Below are 22286 nucleotides of genomic sequence, written 5' to 3' on the forward strand. Positions count from 1 at the left end.
TCAATAGGAAAAGCAGCAGTGGCCGGCAATGGGAGCTGGGGCTGGCATGCCGGGCGGGCCTCGAGGAAAAGAGAAAAGAGGGAAAACATGGAAGGATGGGGAGAAAGAGGGAAAACATGGAAGGATGGGGAGAAAGAGGGAAAACAGATGGAGGGATGGGGAGAAAAGAGGGAAAACAGATGGAGGGATGGGGAGAAAAGAGGGAAAACAGATGGAAGGGTGGCAGAGAAAGAAGGAAAACAGATGGAAGGATGGGGAGAAAGAGGGAAAACAGATGGAAGGATGGGGAGAAAGAGGGAAAACAGATGGAAGGATGGCAGAGAAAGGGAAAACAGATGGAAGGATGGCAGAGAATGGGGGAAAACATGGAAGGATGGGGAGAAAGAGGGAAAACATGGAAGGATGGGGAGAAAAAAGGGAAAACAGATGGAAGGATGGCAGAGAAAGAGGGAAACAGATGGAAGGATGGGGAGAGAAAGAGGGAAAACGGATGGATGGGGAGAGAGACTCTGGATGGAAGGATGGGGAGAGAAAGAGGGGAGATGGATGAAAGGATGCAGAGCGAAAGGGGAGAGATTGGAAGGATGTGGAGAGAGAAGGGACACTGAACAGAAAAGGGTACAGAGATACAGAGACACTGGTTAGAAAGAGGGAGAGAGAGACATTAGATGGAAGGATCAGGAGAGAGGGTAGATGGATGGAAGGATGGGGAGAGAAAGAGGGAAGACGCTGGATGGAAGGGTAGGGAGAAAGAGGTGACAGTGGACGAAAGGATGCAGAAAGAAAGAGGGGAGACTACTGGAAGGATGGGGAGAGAAAGAGGAGAGCTGCTGGATGGAAAAGGGGAGTAGTGAAAGACTGGAGAATAAGAGGAAGGGGCATGGGGAGAACAAGGGTGAGAAAAAGATGACAAGCCATAAGTAAATGAAGGAAATTAAAGAATGGATAGTAAGAATGAATTAAATCAGGACAGAGAGAGAGGCAGAAAAATATTGAAGAAAGCAAAGAAAAAGGAGAGAAAAATGACAAATGGCCAGGAAAACCTGGCAGAAGAGTTAAGCGAATACGAAGGAAAGCAGAATCTAGAGACTGGGAGCGACACAATGAGAAAACGTAAATGGCCATACATGAAAGGTAAAGAAAATAATTTTATTTTTGATTTAGGATAAAGTAATATGGTACCTGTGTTAATGAAGTTTCAGAGACCAATACTTCCTTCCTTAGGTCAGGCAAGGATACCGTAACAGCATTATACTGACCTGAGGCAGGAGGTTTTGGCCTCTGAAAGCTCACTGAAAAGGGTGTTAGGCTATTAAATAAATTTTCTAAAATCTGATGCACTGAAAAGCAGCACTTTACCCTTTGTGACAAATGCATCTGATTAGCGTGACTAAATTTTGCTGGGGGAGGGGGGTAGAGAGAAAATGTTGTGCCCACCCACTTTGGGTTCAGGCCCATCCAAAATTGGCAGTCTGGCTACGCCACTGCTCATAACATGTCTGTTTTAGTGGCCCTATACCAGGAGAGAAAAAATCTACACAAATATAACACATGCTAGAGTATCCCTATAACCACTCCCTCCAAATGACATGCTGAATATGATTTATAAGAAATTTCAACTCTACATATGAAAAATTCTGTTGTGTTATTTTCTCTGTGTACATCTATATGCTGCACAAGCTGGCATGTTTCACAGTAAAGAACGATAATGTGAATGTAGCAGCTCATAAGTTTGTTTGCTTTGTTTTGAGTGTAGTGGGATGATGGTTGCGTGGGGGGGACGGGGAAACACAAACTAACCTAATTGGTTTCAACTTTTTGATGTCATTCTGTCTCCTGTTTTCATCCAACCTCCTTGCATCTACCCCTATTTTGAAATGACTGCTCATGGTTTGCTATGCATTTCTAAGTACAGAAGAAGGGGGCTTGATGTACTTGAGATTTGTCAGTTTGTGGATTTATCTTGTTTTGTGCAGTACTTAATAAACAAGACAGAGATCACGGATTATCCTCGCTTTGCTCATCGCGGATTGCTGCTGGACACATCCCGACATTACCTGCCCATTAAAACTATTCTCGAGACTCTGGTAAGCCTGTCTTTTTCTCTGACTCACTGTCACCGGTGAGCTTGTCTTTCATATTTGCCTTCTCTTTCTTGCTCACATGTTAAGAAATGTGCATGGCAGCTTGTACATAAAGTGGTCAGTTGAAGGAGCTGCAAGTTGCAGAAGAGAGAACTACAAGGTTTTAGTAATATTCAGTGCTTATTTTGTGCCGGTACGGTGTACTGGCACCTTTTTTTTGTAGGTCCCCTCCCCGACCCAGTCCCCACCTGCCTACTAGCTCCGTGCCGATGACCCTCTTCTCCTGCCACCCGGCACCGTGACCCAGCCTTTAAAAAAATCTACGAAGCGACGGAGCGGTGCCTCGCCGTCTGCCTGTAAAAGAAGAAAAATCGCCTCATCGGCCGGCCTTCCCTCACTGTGTTCCGCCCTTGCGGAAATAGGAAGTTACGTCAGAGCACCACAGTGAGGGAAGGCTGGCCGACGAGGCAATTTTTCTTCTTTTACAGGCAGACGTGAGGCACCGCTTCGTAGATTTTTTTAAAGGCTGGGTCATGGTGCCGGGTTGCAGGAGAAGAGGGTCGTCGGCACGGAGCTGGTAGGCAGGTGGGGACTGGGTCGGGGAGGGGGGCTCAGATGGGTGTGGGTGGCTGGAGCGAGGGGGAGCAGGGAAACGAGGAGAGTCACTGGACATGGGTGGAGGGCAGGGGGGGACAGGAGGGTCGCTGGACGTGGGTGCATGGCAGGGGGAAGAGAGAATCGTTGGACATGGGTGGAGGGCAGGGGGGACGGGAGGTCACTGGACATGGGTGGAGGGCAGGGGGGACGGGGTTGCTGGACATGGGTGGATGACAGGGGAGGGCAGGGGGGACAGGAGGGTCGCTGGACATGGGTGCATGGCAGGGGGAAGAGAGAATCGCTGGACATGGGTGGATGGCAGGGGGGACGGGGGGGGTTGCTGGACATGGGTGGATGGCAGGGGGGACAGGAGAGTCGCTGGACATGGGTGCATGGCAGGGGGAAGAGAGACTCGCTGGACATGGGTGGATGGCAGGGGGGACGGGGGGTTCCTTGACATGGGTGGAGGGCAGGGGGGACAGGAGGGTCGCTGGACATGGGTGGATGGCAGGGGGGACGTGGGGGGTTGCTGGACATGGGTGGATGCAGGGCAGGGGAGAGGAGGGCTGCTAGACCTGGGTGGATGGAGGAGAGGGAAGGGAGAGAGAAGAAATGCTGGACATGGATGGAGGTGAGGGAAGAGTGAGGAAGGAGATGAGATGAGGGAAAAGGAAGAGGAGAAAAACTGCATATGGATGTAGAAAATAGGCAGAAGCTGGATCCACTGGACAGTCAAGTCTGCGGAGGACCCAGCTTTTACTTACGGATGTAGGGCAAGAAATGAAGAAAGGAGGAAAGTAAAGAAATAAATGGAAAGAAAGCCCTGGAAACGGAGTTAAGAGGACAGATAGCAGCAGAATCAGATACTGAGCCAGCATGATCAGAAAAACAAAGTCACCAGACAACAAAGGTAGAAAAAATCATTTTATTTTCATTTTAGTGTCTGGAATATGTCCAATTTGAGAATTTACATCTGCTGTCTTATCTTGCACTGGGTATACTAGAGCTGTAACAGCTTACAGAAATTATTTATAATGAAAAAAAATCACGTTATTTTTTTCTCCTATACTAGTATAATATTTTCAATGATGTCTGCTTATATGCGCTATGGCTGGTATAAGGGGTGTGGTGAATGTGGGTGTGGCTATAATAGGGGTGGAGTCATATGTGGTGACTCTGCCCACATTGAGTACCGGCACCTTTTTTTTCTACAAAAAAAGCACTGGTAATATTTGATAGTGCCTCTGGTCAGATTAAATTGCATCTTGCATAGAAATAGTCTAACAAACAAGTATAATTATCACTTCATAAGATATGTACAATCACTTTCTTTGTAACAATGTTTTTGTGTATTCATATGAAATAACTACTACTACTTATCATTTCTATAGCCCAGCAAACAACACTCTTTTGACACATTTTTGCTGCTATAGTTATATGTATTCTTAAAGGTTTAATGATTTTTGTTCAGGATCAACCATAGCCAACATCTAACAACAAAACAACAAGTCTAGACAAAAATATGAAGTAGTTACATGACAGCACTCAAGCATAACAGAATAATAAACAAAAACATGATCCCCATTTTTGTTTTGTGAGAAGACTCCTGCACCCTCCTCTTCCTCATTACCCTACATTCCTTTCAAATTTAACGGCTGTATACAAGATCACACCCCTCCCCCAACCCTACTTTACCCATAACTTAAACATACACTGAGATGACCCGTCATCTGGACTTTTGTGACCCTAAGCCATCTTTGAAAGGATAACGTCCAGTATTCCAAATCCACCCTCCCCTACCCATGCAGAGAATCCCAAAACAGCCCCTAATATAACAGTACCAACTTAGGAAATACTCTGAGACCTGTTCAATACTGCACTTCTTGCTTTATGGGAGGTAGTTTGCAAGTAACAATTCCAGACAGACATGAAAACCCTTCTCCCCTTTGAGGAATTCCTAACAGCCCTTGCCTCCCATAACATAAAGGCAAACAATCTGTTTCTCCAGTACCAAAAAGAGGGAGGCTCCTCCTGCATCCAGTGCGTAAGTATGCACTTCTTTCCCACTGCATAAGCTTGAATTTTTTTCCGAGATCTCATATGCCTCCCATTTATTCAGCAAGACTCCCTTCCAGGAAAAGACTACATGGTGACCAAAAGGAATCCCTTAACTATCAATGAAGTGACCTCCAAAATGCTTGAATTCCACTACATTGCCAAAAGGCATAAAAAAAGTATTGTCCCCCCGCTGACATTTGGGGCATTGACCAGCAGGCACCCAACCTACTCTAGCATACTGATATTGTGATATATATGCCCTGTGGAGTATTTGGTATTGACTCTCCTGAAGTTCAGCATTTACAATCTGCTTTGGAATAACTGTAATCAGTTTTTGAAAATCCACCCCCTTCAATTTGTACCCAAGGTCCCTACTCCAAGCCTGCTTAAGCGGACCATACTCCCAGAGAGGGAGAAGAGAAAGCAAAGCTCTGTGTAAACCTGATACAGAAACCTGGCCAAAAACATCTCCTTGCAAAAAACTGAAATTTTCTGACCCAGCCTTGTATGCAGAGCCCCGAGATCTAAGGTAGTATAATAGTGGTGCAGCTGCTGATAAGCAAAATAATCTGTGTGAGTTAGGGAAAGCCTCTGCTGTAAATCCTGAAAAGAATAAAAAAACACCTTCCCCATTGAGAAAATGCTCAATCAAAACAATGCCGATGTCTGACCATATCTTAAACTGTCCGGACTTCAGCCCTGGTGGAAAATCAGCATTACCCCTACATGGCAATAAATCACTAACATTTGGGTTCTGATTCCAACAATTCAAAAGAGCCTACCAAATGCCTCTCAGTGGCTGCAGCAGTACACTTCTATGACAAGAGCAAAGCAGATTGTCTGGACATGCAAAAGAAAAGTCAAATGCCAAGGTGTAAACAATTCCCTTTCCCATTGCGTAGGAGTAAACTCAGTACCTAACAACCAATCCCAAAGGTGCCGCAGAAGACAAGCCTGACTAATAGCGCCCAAGGCAAGGTAAACCTAAACCTCCTTGCGGTCAGGAATCATAAAGATATTGTAGACGCATTTTCGATTTCTTTCTCCCTCACAAAAATTTCCTACACATTCTATTTAACTGCTGGAGATCTTTCCGCACAAGGCACAGTGGTAAAACTTGCCAAACATAGAGCCAGTGAGGAAAAGTAATTATTGATTTATCCTTCCCATTAAAGATAAAGGTAAATGGCTCCATTTCTTGAAATGAAGCTTGGTGTCTTTTAACAATCTATCAATGTTCAAACGATATAGTCTCGAAGTTTTCATAGCCAATAACACCCCCAAATAGCAAAAAGATTCACTGGTCCATTTCAACGGATAATGTCCCTGCCAAACCCCACCCTTTTCCTCTGCCTTTTGCAACACCTCTGATTTATTGAGATTTAACTTAAAGCCTGAAAAATCCCCAAATTCAGTTATCCATTCTAACAAAGCCCCTATTGATACTTGGGAATTAATCACATGAACCAACAAATCATCAGCAATTCTATTTTAAAAGTATCTGTACCTAATTGAAAGCCTTGTATGTCTGGATTCCTCTGAATGTCACGTGGGAGGGGAACCGGAGTAAGGACAAACAAAAGTGGTGAGAGCGGGCAACCTTGTCTGGTACCACGATATATTGAAAATTTGGGAGGAAAGCAGTCCATTCACCCACACTTGAGCTTGAGGAAGAAAATACAAAGCCTGAATCGCTTCCTGAAAAAAAACCCTGTATGCCGTAAGCATCCAATACCCCAAATAAAAAGCCCCACACCACCCTGTCAAAGGCCTTTTCAGCATCAAAACTGATCAGCACTGAGGGAACATCTTGACGGCTGCCAGCTCTAGAATAGTAAGAATCTTTCTCATATCCTTAGTAATGTTGTGGCCTTGCACAAAACCCACTTGAGAGTCCTCAATCATATCAGGAGTTATACGAGATAGACGGTTTGCCAAAACCTTGCAAATAACTTAGCTTCATAATTGAGCAACGATTTCGATCGATATGATTCCGGTTTCTGTGGATATCGACCTGGTTTCGGCAAAACGACTGGGCTAGCCGCAGGGATTCAGGCAGCCGTCCCTCTCCTACTATAGTATTAAACATAGAAGTCAGTGGGGGTACCACCTCCCCTCTCAGCATCTTATAGAATTCTCTGTAGCTTTCGGGTCCAGGAGTCTTACTGAAGGATCCCCTTTGTATAGCCCAAGATACCTCCTCTGCCTCAAAAGGAGCATTTAATATAGCCAAACTGTCTGGATCCAACCGTGAAAGATCCAAACCAGAAAGATACGTAGAGCTTTCCAATGGAGGAGGATCAGGGGACAAGAACAGGTGGGCATACTAGTCTCTCATGGTGCGGTTGATGTGAATATCCTTATTTTTCCAAAACCCCGGTGGAGGAGTACAGAGCATCAAACTTAAATGGACCCTGATGGGGATGAGCCAAGTGGGCTAGCAATCTACCACTCTTATCTATGTGATTTTCGGGTATTGTGATGAATTAATTCATTTAGAGTATGTTGCAATTCTAAAAGCTGAGTTTTAATCTGTACATTATGGTGTATCCCATTAAGACGTTGCAGATGTGTAACCTCTCGTTCCAACTGGAGCAGCTCCCTGTCTGACCTTCTTTTGATGACTAACATAAGCTATAATCTCTCCCCTAAGCACTGCCTTAGCAGTATCGCAATATAAAATAGGATTATCCACATGGGCAGCATTCGCTTCCTTAAATACCTGATATTTCTGTGAAATAAAGTTTAAAAATCTCCCATCCCCATAAAGCTGAACAGGGAACTTCCACTGATTAGTGTCGTGGGGATGCCCCAGGGCACTCCATGCAGGCAGATATCATAGCATAATCCGAGATTTTAATGGGTCCAATCTCCACTGCCTGTATTATTGTAAATAGCGAGAAATTAAAATGTAATCAATCCTGGACATGATGGCGTGCGCCTGAGACAAGTGAGTATAGTCAAGGTCTGCTGGGTGCAAGGTGTGCCAAACATCCACCAAATCCAGGACTTCACTTAACATTGAAATACCCTGGGAGTCATGATAGGATCCACTCACTGTCCCATGAGATCTCTCTAGCCTTGGATCCCCCACTTCATTAATGTCCCCTCCTACTAAAAAAGGAACCCCATCAAAACTTTGAAGATGATGAAGAATCTTCTTGTAGAAGGCTTTACTGTAAGTATTAGTTGCATAAACATTACAAAGGAGCAGTGGTTGGCATTCAACAGTTACATGAACCAACAAAAATCGCTCAGCATCATCATGAATAATTTTGTGAGAAACGAGCTGGATCTCTTTCCGAACTAATATATTGACACATGCCTTTCTGGCCCATGTTGGAGATTCAAACTAAGAACCGGCCCAGTAGCGACAAAGTTTTTGATGTTTCCTTGCATCTAGATGCGTTTCTTGGAGGAGGGCAATGGATACCTTCTGTTTGGTTTAGTGCTTGAAGTATTTTCTGACGCTTAATCGGGGAAAAAATACCTCTCGCATTCCAGGTCACCATTTTGAAGAGCATTACAAGATAGCATTATACAGATGATACAAAAGTTGATAACCACTCTAATAGGGCGAGAAGGGCATCCTAGCCAGTACCCCCACCACCCTAACCACACTATTTTCTGTTGCAAATACTCCCATGTAATAGTCCAGCATTCCCTGCCTTATTCTTGCCTCCCACCCCTCACAATAGAGTCCCCACCCATACCAGCCCTTCCCATCTCCCTTCCCCTCCCCTCCTCCAATCTCTCCCGTCTCCTAAAGGGCACTATACGGTGCATGATTTCCGTGCCCCCAACTGCAGACCCCCATCTTGTAAAATGAAAAGGAAAAAGTCTATTGGCTCCCAGTCTCCCTCCCAGTCAAGTATAACAGCATGGACAGCAGAGACTTAGCCTGTGAATCTATTAAGAAAAAAAAAAAAGAGAGAAATGCTAACAGAAGCAACACAGAATATACTCCCCTCATTCTCATAATCACACCCAGAGGCGTTATACTGTAAGTCTCAAAAGTCATTTGGATGTGCTCATCCTATCTCGTTCCAGCTGATCCACAAAAGCTTGGGCTGCTTCAACTGTATCATAATATTGGAAGGTTCCATTGTGATGGATCCGCAACTTAGCCGGATATAGCAAGCTAAAATGTACTTGCAACTTGTGTAAATGGCCACAAAGTGGAGAAAACTCAGCCGTACTTTGATGTTGCAAGATTCTAGGGAACCAGGCTTCCAGGAAACCATGTAATTCTGCATAGTGAACCGATTCTGGCAATCCAGCCAGTCTCAGTTGGTTCCTGTGAGAGTGATTTTCCAAGTCATCAACCTTCTATTCCAAGGAAGCAACCTTATCTTGATTTCCAATGAAGATTCCTGAGTCGAAGTTACCACCTTTCTGACTCGCTGTTGAATCTCCTGAAGATCTTTGGTGAAAGTAGCAAATTGGTGTTCCATGCGGTCCAATTTATCGATAATTTGTTGCAGCTGGGTTCCCATGGCCTGTTCCACAGCCTGGCGGACCTCTGCAACTATTTCCGACGCCCAGGTGGATCCCACTGTTGGTGAGGGAGGGGCACTTTTTCCCCCTATTTTTAATCCTCCTCCGCGTCTTTCCTGAAACCACGGGCAGCCATACGGAAACACTGCTCTAGCCCTATGCAGCGCCAGTACACCAGTGCCTCTCCTCAGTCAAAAGACCAGACAAGCAAACCCCCATCTCAGAACTGCTCACAATCCATGTGGAGATCAGCCAAAGAAGCAGCCTGGTAGTGTCCACTTCGTGTGGAGTTCAGAAAGTGGTCTTTGTCCAAGGTGATGGAGCAGAACCCCGGTGGTTTTCAGGCCAGATTCCATCCAGACGTGTGCCTCAGGGCCCAGAGCAGCAGCTGTACCTCGTGGGATGCCTCACCATCCACCACCCCAATATTGTAGCACCGGTTTCTTCCGCAGCGCTGGCTGCTGCCAGACAAGTTTTCCTCACCTCTTCCAGTCCCAGAGTCACTACTTGAACCGGCTGCCTCACTCCGCCGGTCTTTCCTTCTGAACCGCCACTGCAACTCCGATTTTGGGGGGCACAAGCTCACGTCGCGAATGGCTCCACCCGGTGCCCCCAACCTTTAAACAAGAATGCTTCTGACACCTCCAGGTAAAACTGGAGGGCAAGACCTTGGGCAGGGTTGTGGGATAGAGTTCTGGTTGCTGAATTTGGGGGTCTGCAGTTGGGGGTTGCTGGAGTTCGTCTGGAAGCAGCCATCTTGGCCAGCGGCCCCATCGGAAAGATGTATGTATTATTTCCCCAGAATTGTATGGAGGATTTTTAAACTGTTTTTGCTTATTCTTTTGTGGGAAATCTTTTTTTCCTCTTTCAGATTTGGGAATGTAGATCTGATACAGTATTTTTGTAATTTGTATTTGTTTCTCCTTTTCTAATTTGCACTACATGCAACATTGGGACCCTTTCACTTCTTTGCCTGTTCTCTGGTTGAGGTGGTAATGCATTTTTGAACTTACATTTCTCTGATATTCTTTATTTTATCTGGTTCACAGGGTTAGGTCAGCCCAGAATTGGATTTATGAAGATAGACTAGCCTAGAATAGTTGTTTTTCTATATATTTTAATTGTATATATGCTTTCATTAACTGTTTACTTGGTACTTGTGTAAGTAAAGGAAATCTAAAGTACACTGTTAGCAAGTTTATCTCTCTGCCTTTTCTTAAAATATATACGTTTGGCGAGTATCGTCATAAGTCTAAAAAAGCCTCGAGTTAATTTCTTCCCATTTTTATGTTGAAATGTTTGAAAAAACTGGTACTTAGCTGTGATGCATTCTGTGATTGTTGGGTACGCATAATATTCCTCTATACTGTACAATACAAATAGAAAACTACTGGCAAACGTTACTTGGAGCCCTAGAAGGGGCAGTCAATAAATGTAGGTAAATATGGAGTCTTAGATTTCCATGTGTCTTGAGTTGTTTTTTTTTGGGGGGGGGGGGAGGGGGTTGGCCCAGCAGTGTTGGGATTGAAACAGGTCTCTGTTGGGCTACATGAGGCTTCATTCTCAACTAACTTAGGATTTTTTTCACCAATATTTTTTTTTTATTCTTAGCCCAGTCATTGCATGGCAGTTCTAGGTTTGGGGTAACACACTAGGAGGCATATTTTCAAAGCACTTAGACTTACAAAATTACATAGGGGCTCATTTTCAAAGGACTTAGACTTACAAAGTTCCATAATAACTTGTGGAACTTTGTACGTCTAAGTGCTTTGAAAATGGGTCCCAAGTGCACCTTCCTGATCCCTGAAGCCATCCAGGCACTAGGTGTCACTTGCATAATGACAGGCACTCTTTGAGGTCTTGTTCCTCAGCCTTTCAGCCCTAGCTGTCTTCATGTTCAAGTGTACAGTGCTACGTACGTCTAGTAGCGCTTTAGAAATGATAAGTAGTAGTAGTAGATATCAACAAGCCTTGCCCATAAATTAAATCTAGGTGTACACTGCCATCAATCCCCCCAGGCTGTCATGAATTTGTGGTCATATGGTAGAATATAGTTTAGGGCACTCTGGGAGTCCAGTTTTTTTTTTTTTTTTGCTCTGTGAGTGTCTGCAGTCCATATCTCCTAATATGAGGTGTACTGTTAAAGTTTTATAGAGAGGGTGACTGCTGTTTGATTTCTGTTTTGGTAAGTTAGGCTTGCTATAAAGATGCATGATTGTTACGGGAGTGTGTATCATTGTTAAAGGACTGACAGCACACATAGTATGAAAGGGAATGTTCAGATTATATATAACCACTTCCATATCATCATGCTGATCAATCCATAGACTGGTGGGTTGTGTCCATCTACCAGCAGGTGGAGATAGAGAGCAATCCTTTTGCCTCCCTATATGTGGTCATGTGCTGCCGGAAACTCCTCAGTATGTTCTCTATCTCAACAGGTGGTGGTCACACACAGCAGCAGCTCTGGCTAGGTCTCCAAGCCTAATTTTTAGGTTTTGTTGAGTACCTGGGGTTGAGGGCTCTTCTTGAGCAAGTGCAAATCTGGTGGTGCCAGGTCCCTCCTTTTCTCCCCCCTCCCGCTGGCTCCGTTAAAAAAAAAAAAAAATTTTTTTGGACGTCCTTAAGGGCGTTTATTTCAACGTTTATTGCAGCTACTCACTGGGACACCAGTTCGTTACAGCTCGGAGCGAGAAGCAGGTAATTTTTACCTTTTCGTAGCGGGCAGGGGTTTCCCCGATCGGTCTCCACGTGGCCTATGGCATTGGAGGGCGAGGGCGCAAAGAATCGCTCCCTGGACCGCGTGTGCGCTTCTAGCGGGGATGCGGGGGTCTTAAAGTCTGATTCGCCCTTTTTGGGTGTCAGTTTGGAGGCCGGTCAGTGTCCCGGTTCTTCCTCCGGGGCGGCGTTTTTTCCCGCCATAAACGCCCATCCCCCGCTGCTCGCCTCCGCCATCTTGGCCGGCCACTCTGCTCGGACGGCTTCTTCTTGGGCCGCCCTTGAGATGGGAGACGTTAATGCTATGGCCACCCTTGATTTGGGCGACGGCAAAAAAGCGGCCAAAGTTAAGCGCCATTCTTCCCGCGCGGCTCCTTCGCGGAGTGTCGCGCCGGACGCCATTTTGGATGCGCAGCATGTTTCTCCCCCGCTCTTGCGAGCGCCGGTTGAGGGTGCGTCTAGGGCTGTGGCCCAGGCTGCTGAAGTGCACAGTCTGGGGGGTTTCTCCCCCGAGTTCATTTTGCTGCTGCATCAGGCCTTCCTTATGCAAAACGCTGCCCCTGTTCCCTTGTCCGATAAAGGGGTTGAGGCCCCCGGAAGTAAACGCCCTCGGGTGGATTTCCAGGCCTTAGAGGACTCTGTCTCCTCTGATGTAGATGAGGGCAGCGTATCTGAGTTCTCCCAACGGTCCTTTGGGGATTCCTTGGAGGAGACGGATTCCCACTCGGATGGAGCGGATGACCCCTCTGCAGCGCGGATCTTTCGCTCAGAGGACTTGCCCAACCTGTTAGTGCAGGCCATGAGCATTTTGAAGATTTCCTCTCCGGAGGACGCCTCTCCCTCAGCCCCTGTTGGCTCCGCCATTATGCTGGGGACGAAGCGCCCGCCTAGGACCTTCCACGTGCATGATGCCATGCACACCTTGATTTCGGCTCAATGGGATGTCCCGGAAGCGAGCCTCAAAGTGGCTAGGGCTATGTCCCGCCTCTATCCTCTGCCTGAAAGTGAACGGGAGGCCTTTCTTTGGCCTACCGTGGATTCTTTAATCACTGCGGTGACTAAGAAAACGGCGTTGCTGGTGGAAGGTGGCACGGCCCTAAAGGACGCCCAAGACAGAAGATTGGAGGCGGCCTTAAGGTCGTCCTTCGAGGCGGCTGCTTTAAGTTTGCAGGCCTCAGTTTGCGGCTCCTATGTGGCCAGGGCGTGCCTGACGATTGTGCAGCGGGCTTCCCCCTCAGATCCTTCCTTGAGGGCTGATTGGCCGGCCCTGGAATCGGGCTTGGCTTATTTGGCAGACTTGCTGTATGATGTCTTGAGAGCCTCGGCTAAAAGTATGGCTCAGACAGTCTCTGCGCGGAGGTGGCTTTGGCTGAAGCATTGGTCTGCTGACCACGCCTCTAAGTCCCGCCTGGCTAAGTTGCCTTTTAAAGGCAAGCTGCTCTTTGGGGTCGAGCTGGACAAAATTGTGACCGATCTCGGCACGTCTAAGGGTAAGAGGTTACCAGAGGTCAGGGCTCGGGCCAGTGCTCGCCCCGATAACTCCAGAGGACGGTTTCAGGAAACCCGTCGGTTCCGCCCGGGCAAGTCGGGCTCCTCTGCCCCCTCTTCCTTCAAAAGGAACTTCTCCCCCAAGCAGCATTCCTTTCGCAGAGACCGCCGTCCCGGAGGTGCGCCCTCCGGTCTTCCCCCAGGGTCTCGTACCCAATGACGGGGCCCTGGTCCATGGCCCAGTGCAGATTGGAGGACGCCTGTCCTCGTTTCTGGGCGAGTGGACCAGGGTAACTTCAGACGCTTGGGTGCTGGAAGTCATCAGAGACGGCTACAAGCTAGAGTTCTGCCGACCCTTAAGAGACGGGTTTGTACTCTCTCCCTGCAAGTCTCCGGTCAAAGCTGTGGCAGTGCAGCAGACTTTGGACAATCTGATCCGCCTGGGTGCGGTCGTTCCGGTGCCAGAAAATCAGCTTGGCAAGGGACGTTACTCCATTTACTTTGTGGTACCAAAGAAAGGAGGTTCTGTACGGCCTATCCTCGACCTCAAAGGGGTCAATCGGGCCTTGAAAGTTCGGCACTTTCGCATTGAGACTCTCCACTCTGTTATAGCGGCAGTGAAGGCAGGGGAGTTCCTGGCATCCTTGGACATCAAGGAAGCGTACTTGCATATTCCCATCTGGCCTCCTCATCAGCGCTTTCTGCGTTTTGCAGTCCTGGGCCGACACTTCCAGTTCAGAGCCCTCCCGTTCGGGTTGGCTACTGCTCCGCGGACCTTCTCCAAAGTAATGGTGGTCATCGCGGCCTTCCTGCGAAAGGAAGGAGTACAAGTCCATCCTTATCTGGATGACTGGTTGATCCGAGCCCCCTCTTATGCAGAGTGCGGCAAAGCTGTGGACCGGGTGATTGCTCTTTTGAGCTCCCTGGGGTGGATCATCAACTGGGAGAAAAGCCAGCTGCGCCCGACTCAGTCCCTGGAGTATCTGGGAGTTCGATTCGACACCCAAGTGGGCAGAGTGTTCCTGCCAGACAATCGGATTGTCAAACTTCAGGCTCAGGAGGACCAGTTCCTAGTAGCCTCTCCTCTTCGGGCTTGGGACTATGTGCAGCTGTTGGGCTCTATGACGGCCACGATGGAAGTAGTGCCCTGGGCCAGGGCTCATATGAGGCCACTACAACACTCTCTGCTGCAGCGCTGGACTCCGGTGTCGGAGGATTATGCTGTGCGCCTTCCCTTGGACCCAGCAGTGCGCAAGGCGCTGAGCTGGTGGCTGAAGACAGACAAGTTGTCTGCAGGAATGCCTCTTGTGACCCCGGAGTGGATTGTCGTCACGACGGACGCCTCTTTGACGGGCTGGGGAGCCCACTGCTTGGGAAGGACAGCGCAGGGGCTCTGGTCTCCTGCAGAGGCAAAGTGGTCTATCAACCTCCTGGAACTCAGAGCCATTCGGTTGGCGCTTTTTGAGTTCCTCCCGGTACTGGCGTTGAAGCCAGTAAGGGTCCTGTCGGACAATGCCATGGCTGTGGCCTATGTCAACCGCCAGGGAGGTACCAAGAGCGCCCCTCTAGCCAAGGAGGCCATGAATCTATGCCAGTGGGCGGAAGCGAACCTGGAACAGCTGTCGGCGGCCCACATTGCCGGAGTCATGAATGTCAAGGCGGACTTTCTCAGTCGCCATACCTTGGATCCCGGAGAGTGGTAGTTATCGGCTCAGGCGTTCTTGGAAATCACGAAGCGCTGGGGCCAGCCGAGCCTAGATCTGATGGCGTCATCGGCCAATTGCCAAGTGCCGCGCTTTTTCAGCAGAGGACTGGACCCTCGATCTCTGGGAGTAGATGCTCTTCTCCAACAGTGGCCGACACAGGAGCTTCTCTATGTGTTCCCGCCCTGGCCCATGTTGGGCAGGGTACTAGACCGGGTGGCAAAGCATCCGGGCCAGATAATCCTGGTGGGTCCGGACTGGCCCAGACGTCCCTGGTATGCGGACTTGATAAGGCTCTCAGTGGACGACCCTCTGCGACTGCCAGTGGAGCAGGGCCTGTTGCATCAGGGTCCCGTGGTGATGGAGGATCCCTCCCCCTTTGGTCTTACGGCCTGGCTATTGAGCGGCAGCGTCTGAGGAAGAAGGGCTTCTCAGACAAGGTCATCGCCACTATGCTGAGAGCGAGGAAGCGCTCTACTTCTACGGCTTACGCCAGGGTTTGGTGTACCTTTGCAGCGTGGTGTGAAGCAGGCTCACTTTCTCCCTTCACTGCTCCAATTTCTTCAGTGTTGGCGTTCCTGCAAGAAGGTCTGGAGAAAGGCCTGTCGCTCAGTTCCCTTAAAGTCCAGGTAGCGGCTCTGGCTTGCTTCAGGGGCCGCCTGAAGGGTGCTTCCCTGGCTTCGCAGCCAGATGTGGTGCGTTTTCTCAAGGGAGTTAATCACCTGCGCCCTCCTCTTCACTCAGTGGTGCCTGCGTGGAATCTCAACCTGGTGCTAAGAGCCTTGCAGAAGCCGCCTTTTGAACCCTTGTCGAGGGCATCTCTGAAAGACCTGACGTTGAAAGCAGTCTTTTTGGTGGCTATCACTTCAGCCAGAAGAGTTTCCGAGCTCCAGGCGCTCTCATGTCGAGAGCCTTTTCTGCAGTTCACTGAGGCAGGAGTGTCTATTCGCACAGTGCCTTCCTTCCTGCCCAAGATTGTTTCTCGCTTCCATGTGAATCAGCAGCTTTGTCTCCCATCCTTTCGTAGGGAGGACTACCCAGAGGAATACTCTGCTCTCAAATATCTAGATGTGAGACGAGTCATCATCAGATGCTTGGAAATGACCAATGATTTCCGGAAGTTGGATCATCTGTTTGTCCTGTTTGCAGGTCCTCGTAAGGGTCTGCAGGCTGCTAAGCCTACAGTGGCAAGATGGGTCAAGGAAGCCATTGCAGCGGCTTATGTGGCCGCGGGGAAGGTGCCGCCTATCCAGCTGAAGGCTCACTCCACTAGAGCTCAGGCGGCCTCGATGGCAGAGGCCGGGTCCGTCTCCTTGGAAGAGATTTGCAAGGCGGCAACTTGGGCATCGGCCCATACCTTCTCCAGGCATTACCGCTTGACTGTGGCTGCTCGGGCGGAGGCCCGGTTTGGAGCTTCAGTGTTGCGGTCAGGGATTTCAATGTCCCGCCCTGGGTGAGTACTGCTTCGGTACATTCCACCAGTCTATGGATTGATCAGCATGATGATATGGAAGGTAAAATTATGTATCATACCTTATAATTTTCTTTCCATTAATCATAGCTGATCAATCCATAGCCCCTCCCAGATATCTGTACTGTTTATATTCTGGTTGCATTTCAGGTTCAAGTTTAGTCTTCAGTTCCTGTTCAGGAGGACTTCGTGTTCAAGTTTTTTCAATTGGATTCTTCAAGAGTTGAGACGAGTTTGTGTTACAGTGAGCTGCTGCATTCCTCTCCCTTCCATTTTACTGGGCTGGATTGAGACCTAAATTTTGCCGTCGCTCCCTCCCGCTTCGTGCGGCTGTAGGGCAGCTTTGTACCCCTCCCGCTTCGGCGGTGTTAGGGTCAGTCAGCTCCTCCCGCAGTTGCGGTTGCAGGATAAGCCAGATCCCCCCGCATCGGCGGGGTGGTGTCCCTCCCCCGCTCCGCGGGGATGAGCTGGACGGATTCCCCTCCCCCGTTTCGGCGGTGGTGAGCTGGGCAGAGTGTCCCTTTGTGGGTGTAATTCTCTAAGTGCTGAGTCCTGCGGATGGAGCTTGGATATCGACATACTGAGGAGTTTCCGGCAGCACATGACCACATATAGGGAGGCAAAAGGATTGCTCTCTATCTCCACCTGCTGGTAGAGCTGGTAGATGGACACAACCCACCAGTCTATGGATCAGCTATGTTTAATGGAAAGAAAATTATCAGGTATGATACATAATTTTACCTTCTATTCCACCTAAAAACTAGTTCTATTTTACACACATTATTGGGGTGTTCCTGCAGATGCTGCATGTCAGTTTCTCTCTCGCATCACAGGAAATAATTTTATTACTCATTTTACTGGGGTAAGAGGTTTCTTCTTGTACCTTTATAGATAACTTAAAATTTCCAGATACACACATTTTCAGCTAAGGTACTCATCGTCTGGACAGGTCTCTATTTCCATTCTTATCTGGGTAGCCTTTAGCTTTTTTCTGGAAGATCATGATCCTGCCATTTCCAGTTTCTTATGTATGATCTGTGATTTGCAGTAGATGTCTTGCAGATGTTGTGGAGTAGGCTATGAAATGACCTGATTTCCTGCATATAGCAGGCATTTGATCTCTTGAATTATTTGTCCAACCAGGAGCTGGGGGAGGACATCAAGGATAGATGTTTAGATGGACAGGATTGAGGCTACAGCACTTCTTACTCCTTTCTCCTGAAGCAAGTTCTGATGTTAAACTTAAGATATACCATCTGTAAAGATGAACAATCAGAGGTTGGAAAATATATAGAAAACTTGGACAGGGGTCAAAATTTTTAGGATTGGGGGGGGGGGGGGATTTCCCTTTAAAATCCCTTCGAAAACAAAATATGGGTAAAACAGAAAAGCTATTTCTTTTCCAGCTCGTTGGTTTTGCCTTTATTTTTTTTTTTCTTTTGGTTCCTTCCTCCTCCTCCTCTAATCCAGACAGGGAGTATCCCCAGTGACTGCCTTTAGGCCAAGGCCTGCCATGGGAGAACAGCTTCTCCTACACTCATGGTCACTGTAATATTTCTCTTCAGTCCTAGATTTGCAGTAGCTGCAGCAGCAGGCACTGAAAATGTTCTTCAGGCTGAATACAAGAGACTTTGAATTTTTCTGAGTATTTGCTGTTTATTTTGTCCCTCTCCATCCATTCAGCTGGTCTGAACTTTGTAACATTGAGTGCATAGATGTTTGTTCCTGCAGGTATTGTCTACTGGCCTGGGGATTGTGATGAGTGGGCATTAATCATACTTTCTCTCTAACTTTGCAGGATGGTATGGCTTATTCTAAGTTCAATGTATTTCACTGGCACATCGTGGATGATCCATCATTCCCATATGAGAGCGTTTTGTTTCCTCAGCTCAGCAAGAAGGTACCATTTTACCAAATGAAATGTGCATGGAATACCAGCAGCATAACTCTGGCATTTCTTACCTCTTTTCACTTTCCTGGGTCAAAATAGCAAGCCTCAGCAAGATACCTCGTCAACCTAAGGGGGACTTGACAGCATGGGGTCTGTTGGAACACACAATTATTTTTGTCTGGTAAACATGCACATCATGACCAGAGCAGAGCTGACTGGTGACTTATCCTCTTCTTTCTCATATGTCAGCTATATCTACATTTTACAGAAGGAGAAAGATGCCTCCTGCCACTCTGCTGTTGGACAGGCTGTCAGGGGTTGGAGGGTCTTGGAAGAAGTCGCACAGAACCATATGGTCTCACTTATTCAACCACTGCATAACCCTGCTGCACTTGAATTTCTTGAGTTGTATATAGGCTGTGAAGGAACTCTCATCTTCTCTCTTTCTTGCCATCATTGTCCCTTTTTCCAAATGATTCCCTTGCTGAATGCTGTCAATACTGAGAGTAGAAACAGAGGAAAATGACTGTAGATAAAGATCACCATAGGGTATGTACTTGCTGATGGTAATACGTTTCTGACAGAACCAGGTCTGATGAGAATTCTACAGTGAGTGCAGCTTGATACATTGTGGTGTCACGAGGTGTTACGTGTAGAAATTTGTAGTAATTGAGACTGCCTAAGAAGTTTGGCAAGTGGTGGTGATCCATCATTGGCCAGGTTCTGTTTCCAGAGTAGGGAAAGGAGTGGAAAGAACTACCACTTGACATCTTCAGAATTCTGAAGATGGACCCGAAAAGTAATCTGATTTATGGTATATGCGAGACTCTTGGTTTTCTGGGACAGCACAAGGATTAGACAATTCTCCACCATAGTTTTTGAGATTGTATTTGCATATAGTGTACATAATTTGGATATTCCTTTTTCCCTCCCTCCCCCCCCCTTTTATTGAACCTTTTCAGGTTTTAACTATTTAGTTTATTTTTTCCAACCCAATAGAAGTTAGAGTTTTACAGAAGATGTCAAATGTCTGTCTGGGGGCAAAAACTTAACTGAATGAAACTTGGGAAGTATGGAGGAAAAATAAGGTGAAGGGACACATTGAGCCTGAAAATAGATCAGATCATACCTGGAAGTTCCATAGAAATAAGCTCTCCCAAAAATGGTCCAATGCATTCTGTGGCAGAAGCAGTTCTAACTTCTGCAGCATCGTGAGAGACTGAAATCATACTCGTACTCTGGCTTAGGAATGAGGTTCATTACTGTCTTGATTTGTTCAAACTAATCCAACCAGAGACATTGAGGGTCATTTTCGAAAGGGACATCCACGTTTCGATTTGGACATCCTTGCAAAACATTCCGATCCAGGGGCGGGGAAACCCGTATTTTTGAAATAAGATGGACGTCCATCTTTTGTTTCGAAAATACCATCAGGGACGTCCAAATCCTTAAATCTGGTCGTCCTTAGAGATGGACATCCCTAGACATGGTCGTTTCTGATTTTCAGCGATTTTCGAAACCAAGGACGTCCATCTCAGAAACGTCCATATGCAAGCCATGCCAGGACACCAACTGGGCACTCTAGGGGGCATTGCAATGGACTTCATAAATTGCTCCCAGGTACATAGCTCCCTTACCTTGTGTACTGAGCCCACTACCCGCAACTGTAAACCAGTACCATAGCCCTTACGGGTGAAGGGGGACACCTAGATGTGGGTACAGTGGGTTTCTGGTGGGTTTTGGAGGTCTCGCTGTTTCCTCCACAAACGTAGGTAAAAAACCAGGAGTCCCAGAGTGGAGGTGAACAAAATTTTATTAATCAATATATCGACTCGACACAACGTTGTGTTTCGGCCAAAAGGCCTACATCAGGAGTCTAAGTGCCGAAGTGGACCACTGCAAAAACAGTCTTCAATTTCCAGTATTGCTTTAATCTGGATCATCGCCATCAAGCTCCACTTCGGCACTTAGACTCCTGATGTAGGCCTTTTGGCCGAAACACAACGTTGTGTCGAGTCGATATATTGATTAATAAAATTTTGTTCATCTCCACTCTGGGACTCCTGGTTTTTTACCCACTGCTTTGTTGTATTGTGACTATCCGTGGGACTTCGTTGAGTTCTCCACGTTTGTGGGTTCTCTACTGACTTTCCTTCACAAACGTAACAGGTGGGGGGGTGGGCCTGGGTCCGCCTGTCTGAAGTTTCCTTCGCCACTAAAACTGCTACAGGGACCTGCATACTGCTGTCATGGACCTGAGTATGACATCTGAGGCTGGCACAAAATATTTTGAAAGATGTTTTTTGAGGGTGGGAGGGAGTTAGTGACCACTGGGGGAGTAATGGGCGGTCATCCCCGATTCTCTCAGGTGGTTATCTGGTCAGTTCGTCACCTTTTTGTGCGGGTGAAAACGTCCAAGTGTTCATCAGGGACGTCCTTTTTTTCGATTATGGGTCAAGGATGTCCAAGTGTTAGGCATGCCAAAGTCCTGCCTCCGACACGCCCCCTTGAACTTTGGCCGTCCCTGTGAAGGAGTGCAGTTGGGGAAGTCCAAAATCAGCTTTCGATTATACCGATTTGGACGACCCTGTGAGAAGGACTTCCATCTTCCGATTTATGTCGAAAGATGGGCGTCCTTCTCTTTCGAAAATGAGCCCAATTGTCATCTGAGTGAAACACAGTAGTTAGGGAATTTCTCCTTTCAAACTGTCTCTTCCTTGTTATGTTGCCACTCCCTTCTGACTTCCCCACCCTTTGTTTTATTCTTTCCAATTTGATGGATTGTTTCTCTGAAAATGTAATAGAATTGGACCAAATTCGGCAGGGAGGAAAAACCAGTGGATGAGAGAGTGAATTAAATAATGGACCAGATCAGACTGGGGATTCCAGAGAAATAAAGCACCTGAAAAAATGGCCCAAAGCATTTTTATCGGAGAAGCAGATCCAGCAGCTGCAGCAAATTCACAGTACCTTCATCTCTTAACCTTCTCCTGGTCACAAACAAGTGCCAATGCAAATTCTCACACACTCAAAATACATAAACAAGCACACACATACAAATATGCATGCAAACACGTGTGCACAGACACAGTTAAACATACATGTACATAAAGATGGAAAGAATTATATGAACCATTCTCTAAATGCTTTCCTCGATTGTTTTAAGTTGGTTCCAACCTTTGGATGTGTGGCTTTATTTGTTCTGTTCTGTTCTGAGGAGACCAAGACTGAAATAATACACAGAACAAGGCAAAGCATAAAGATGACTTCTGGAACTTGATTTGTTCTTCCAGGGCTCATACCACCCTGAGACCCATGTCTATACCACCAGTGATGTGAAAACTGTGATGGAGCATGCCCGGCTGCGTGGGATTCGAGTGATTTCTGAGTTTGACACCCCTGGACACACACAGTCCTGGGGCAGAGGTAATAAGTTTGAGTCTAGTCTGTGGCACTGTACTAGAAATGAAATTGTGCAGAGATTAGATGAGCATTTATGGTCCTTATTGACTGACATTTCTGAATGATACTTGCTTTATATGCATTGATTAGGACCATACGATGAATCAGCTTTGAAGGGCACACAAACAAATTGTTCACTTAAAGCAGATGGGGGCAAAGTATACAACAAACAGTCTCAAAGAAGCCCAGTGTCTAAAACTTTAATACCAAGCTTTTTACCAATGAACTTTTGACACAAAATGTCATAGACCTCAGTGGCGACTCGTTTCATAAGAGCCAGAACATTTCGTTTTAACTCAAATTCATTATTTTCAATT

General features: G+C 47.1%; 1 protein-coding gene across 1 annotated transcript in view; it reads left to right on the forward strand.

Moving 5' to 3' along the window:
- The window catches only part of HEXA (hexosaminidase subunit alpha), a 162183-nt gene that overhangs the window by 47715 nt on the left and 92182 nt on the right, over positions 1 to 22286 (forward strand). Inside the window, exons 5-7 of the mRNA XM_030187644.1 lie at positions 1977 to 2087; positions 18415 to 18516; positions 21801 to 21933. Of these exons, the coding sequence (XP_030043504.1) occupies positions 1977 to 2087; positions 18415 to 18516; positions 21801 to 21933 (346 nt within the window). The remainder of the gene's footprint in view (positions 1 to 1976; positions 2088 to 18414; positions 18517 to 21800; positions 21934 to 22286) is intronic.

Source organism: Microcaecilia unicolor, chromosome 1 (genome assembly GCF_901765095.1).
Source record: "Microcaecilia unicolor chromosome 1, aMicUni1.1, whole genome shotgun sequence".
Taxonomy (NCBI): domain Eukaryota; kingdom Metazoa; phylum Chordata; class Amphibia; order Gymnophiona; family Siphonopidae; genus Microcaecilia; species Microcaecilia unicolor.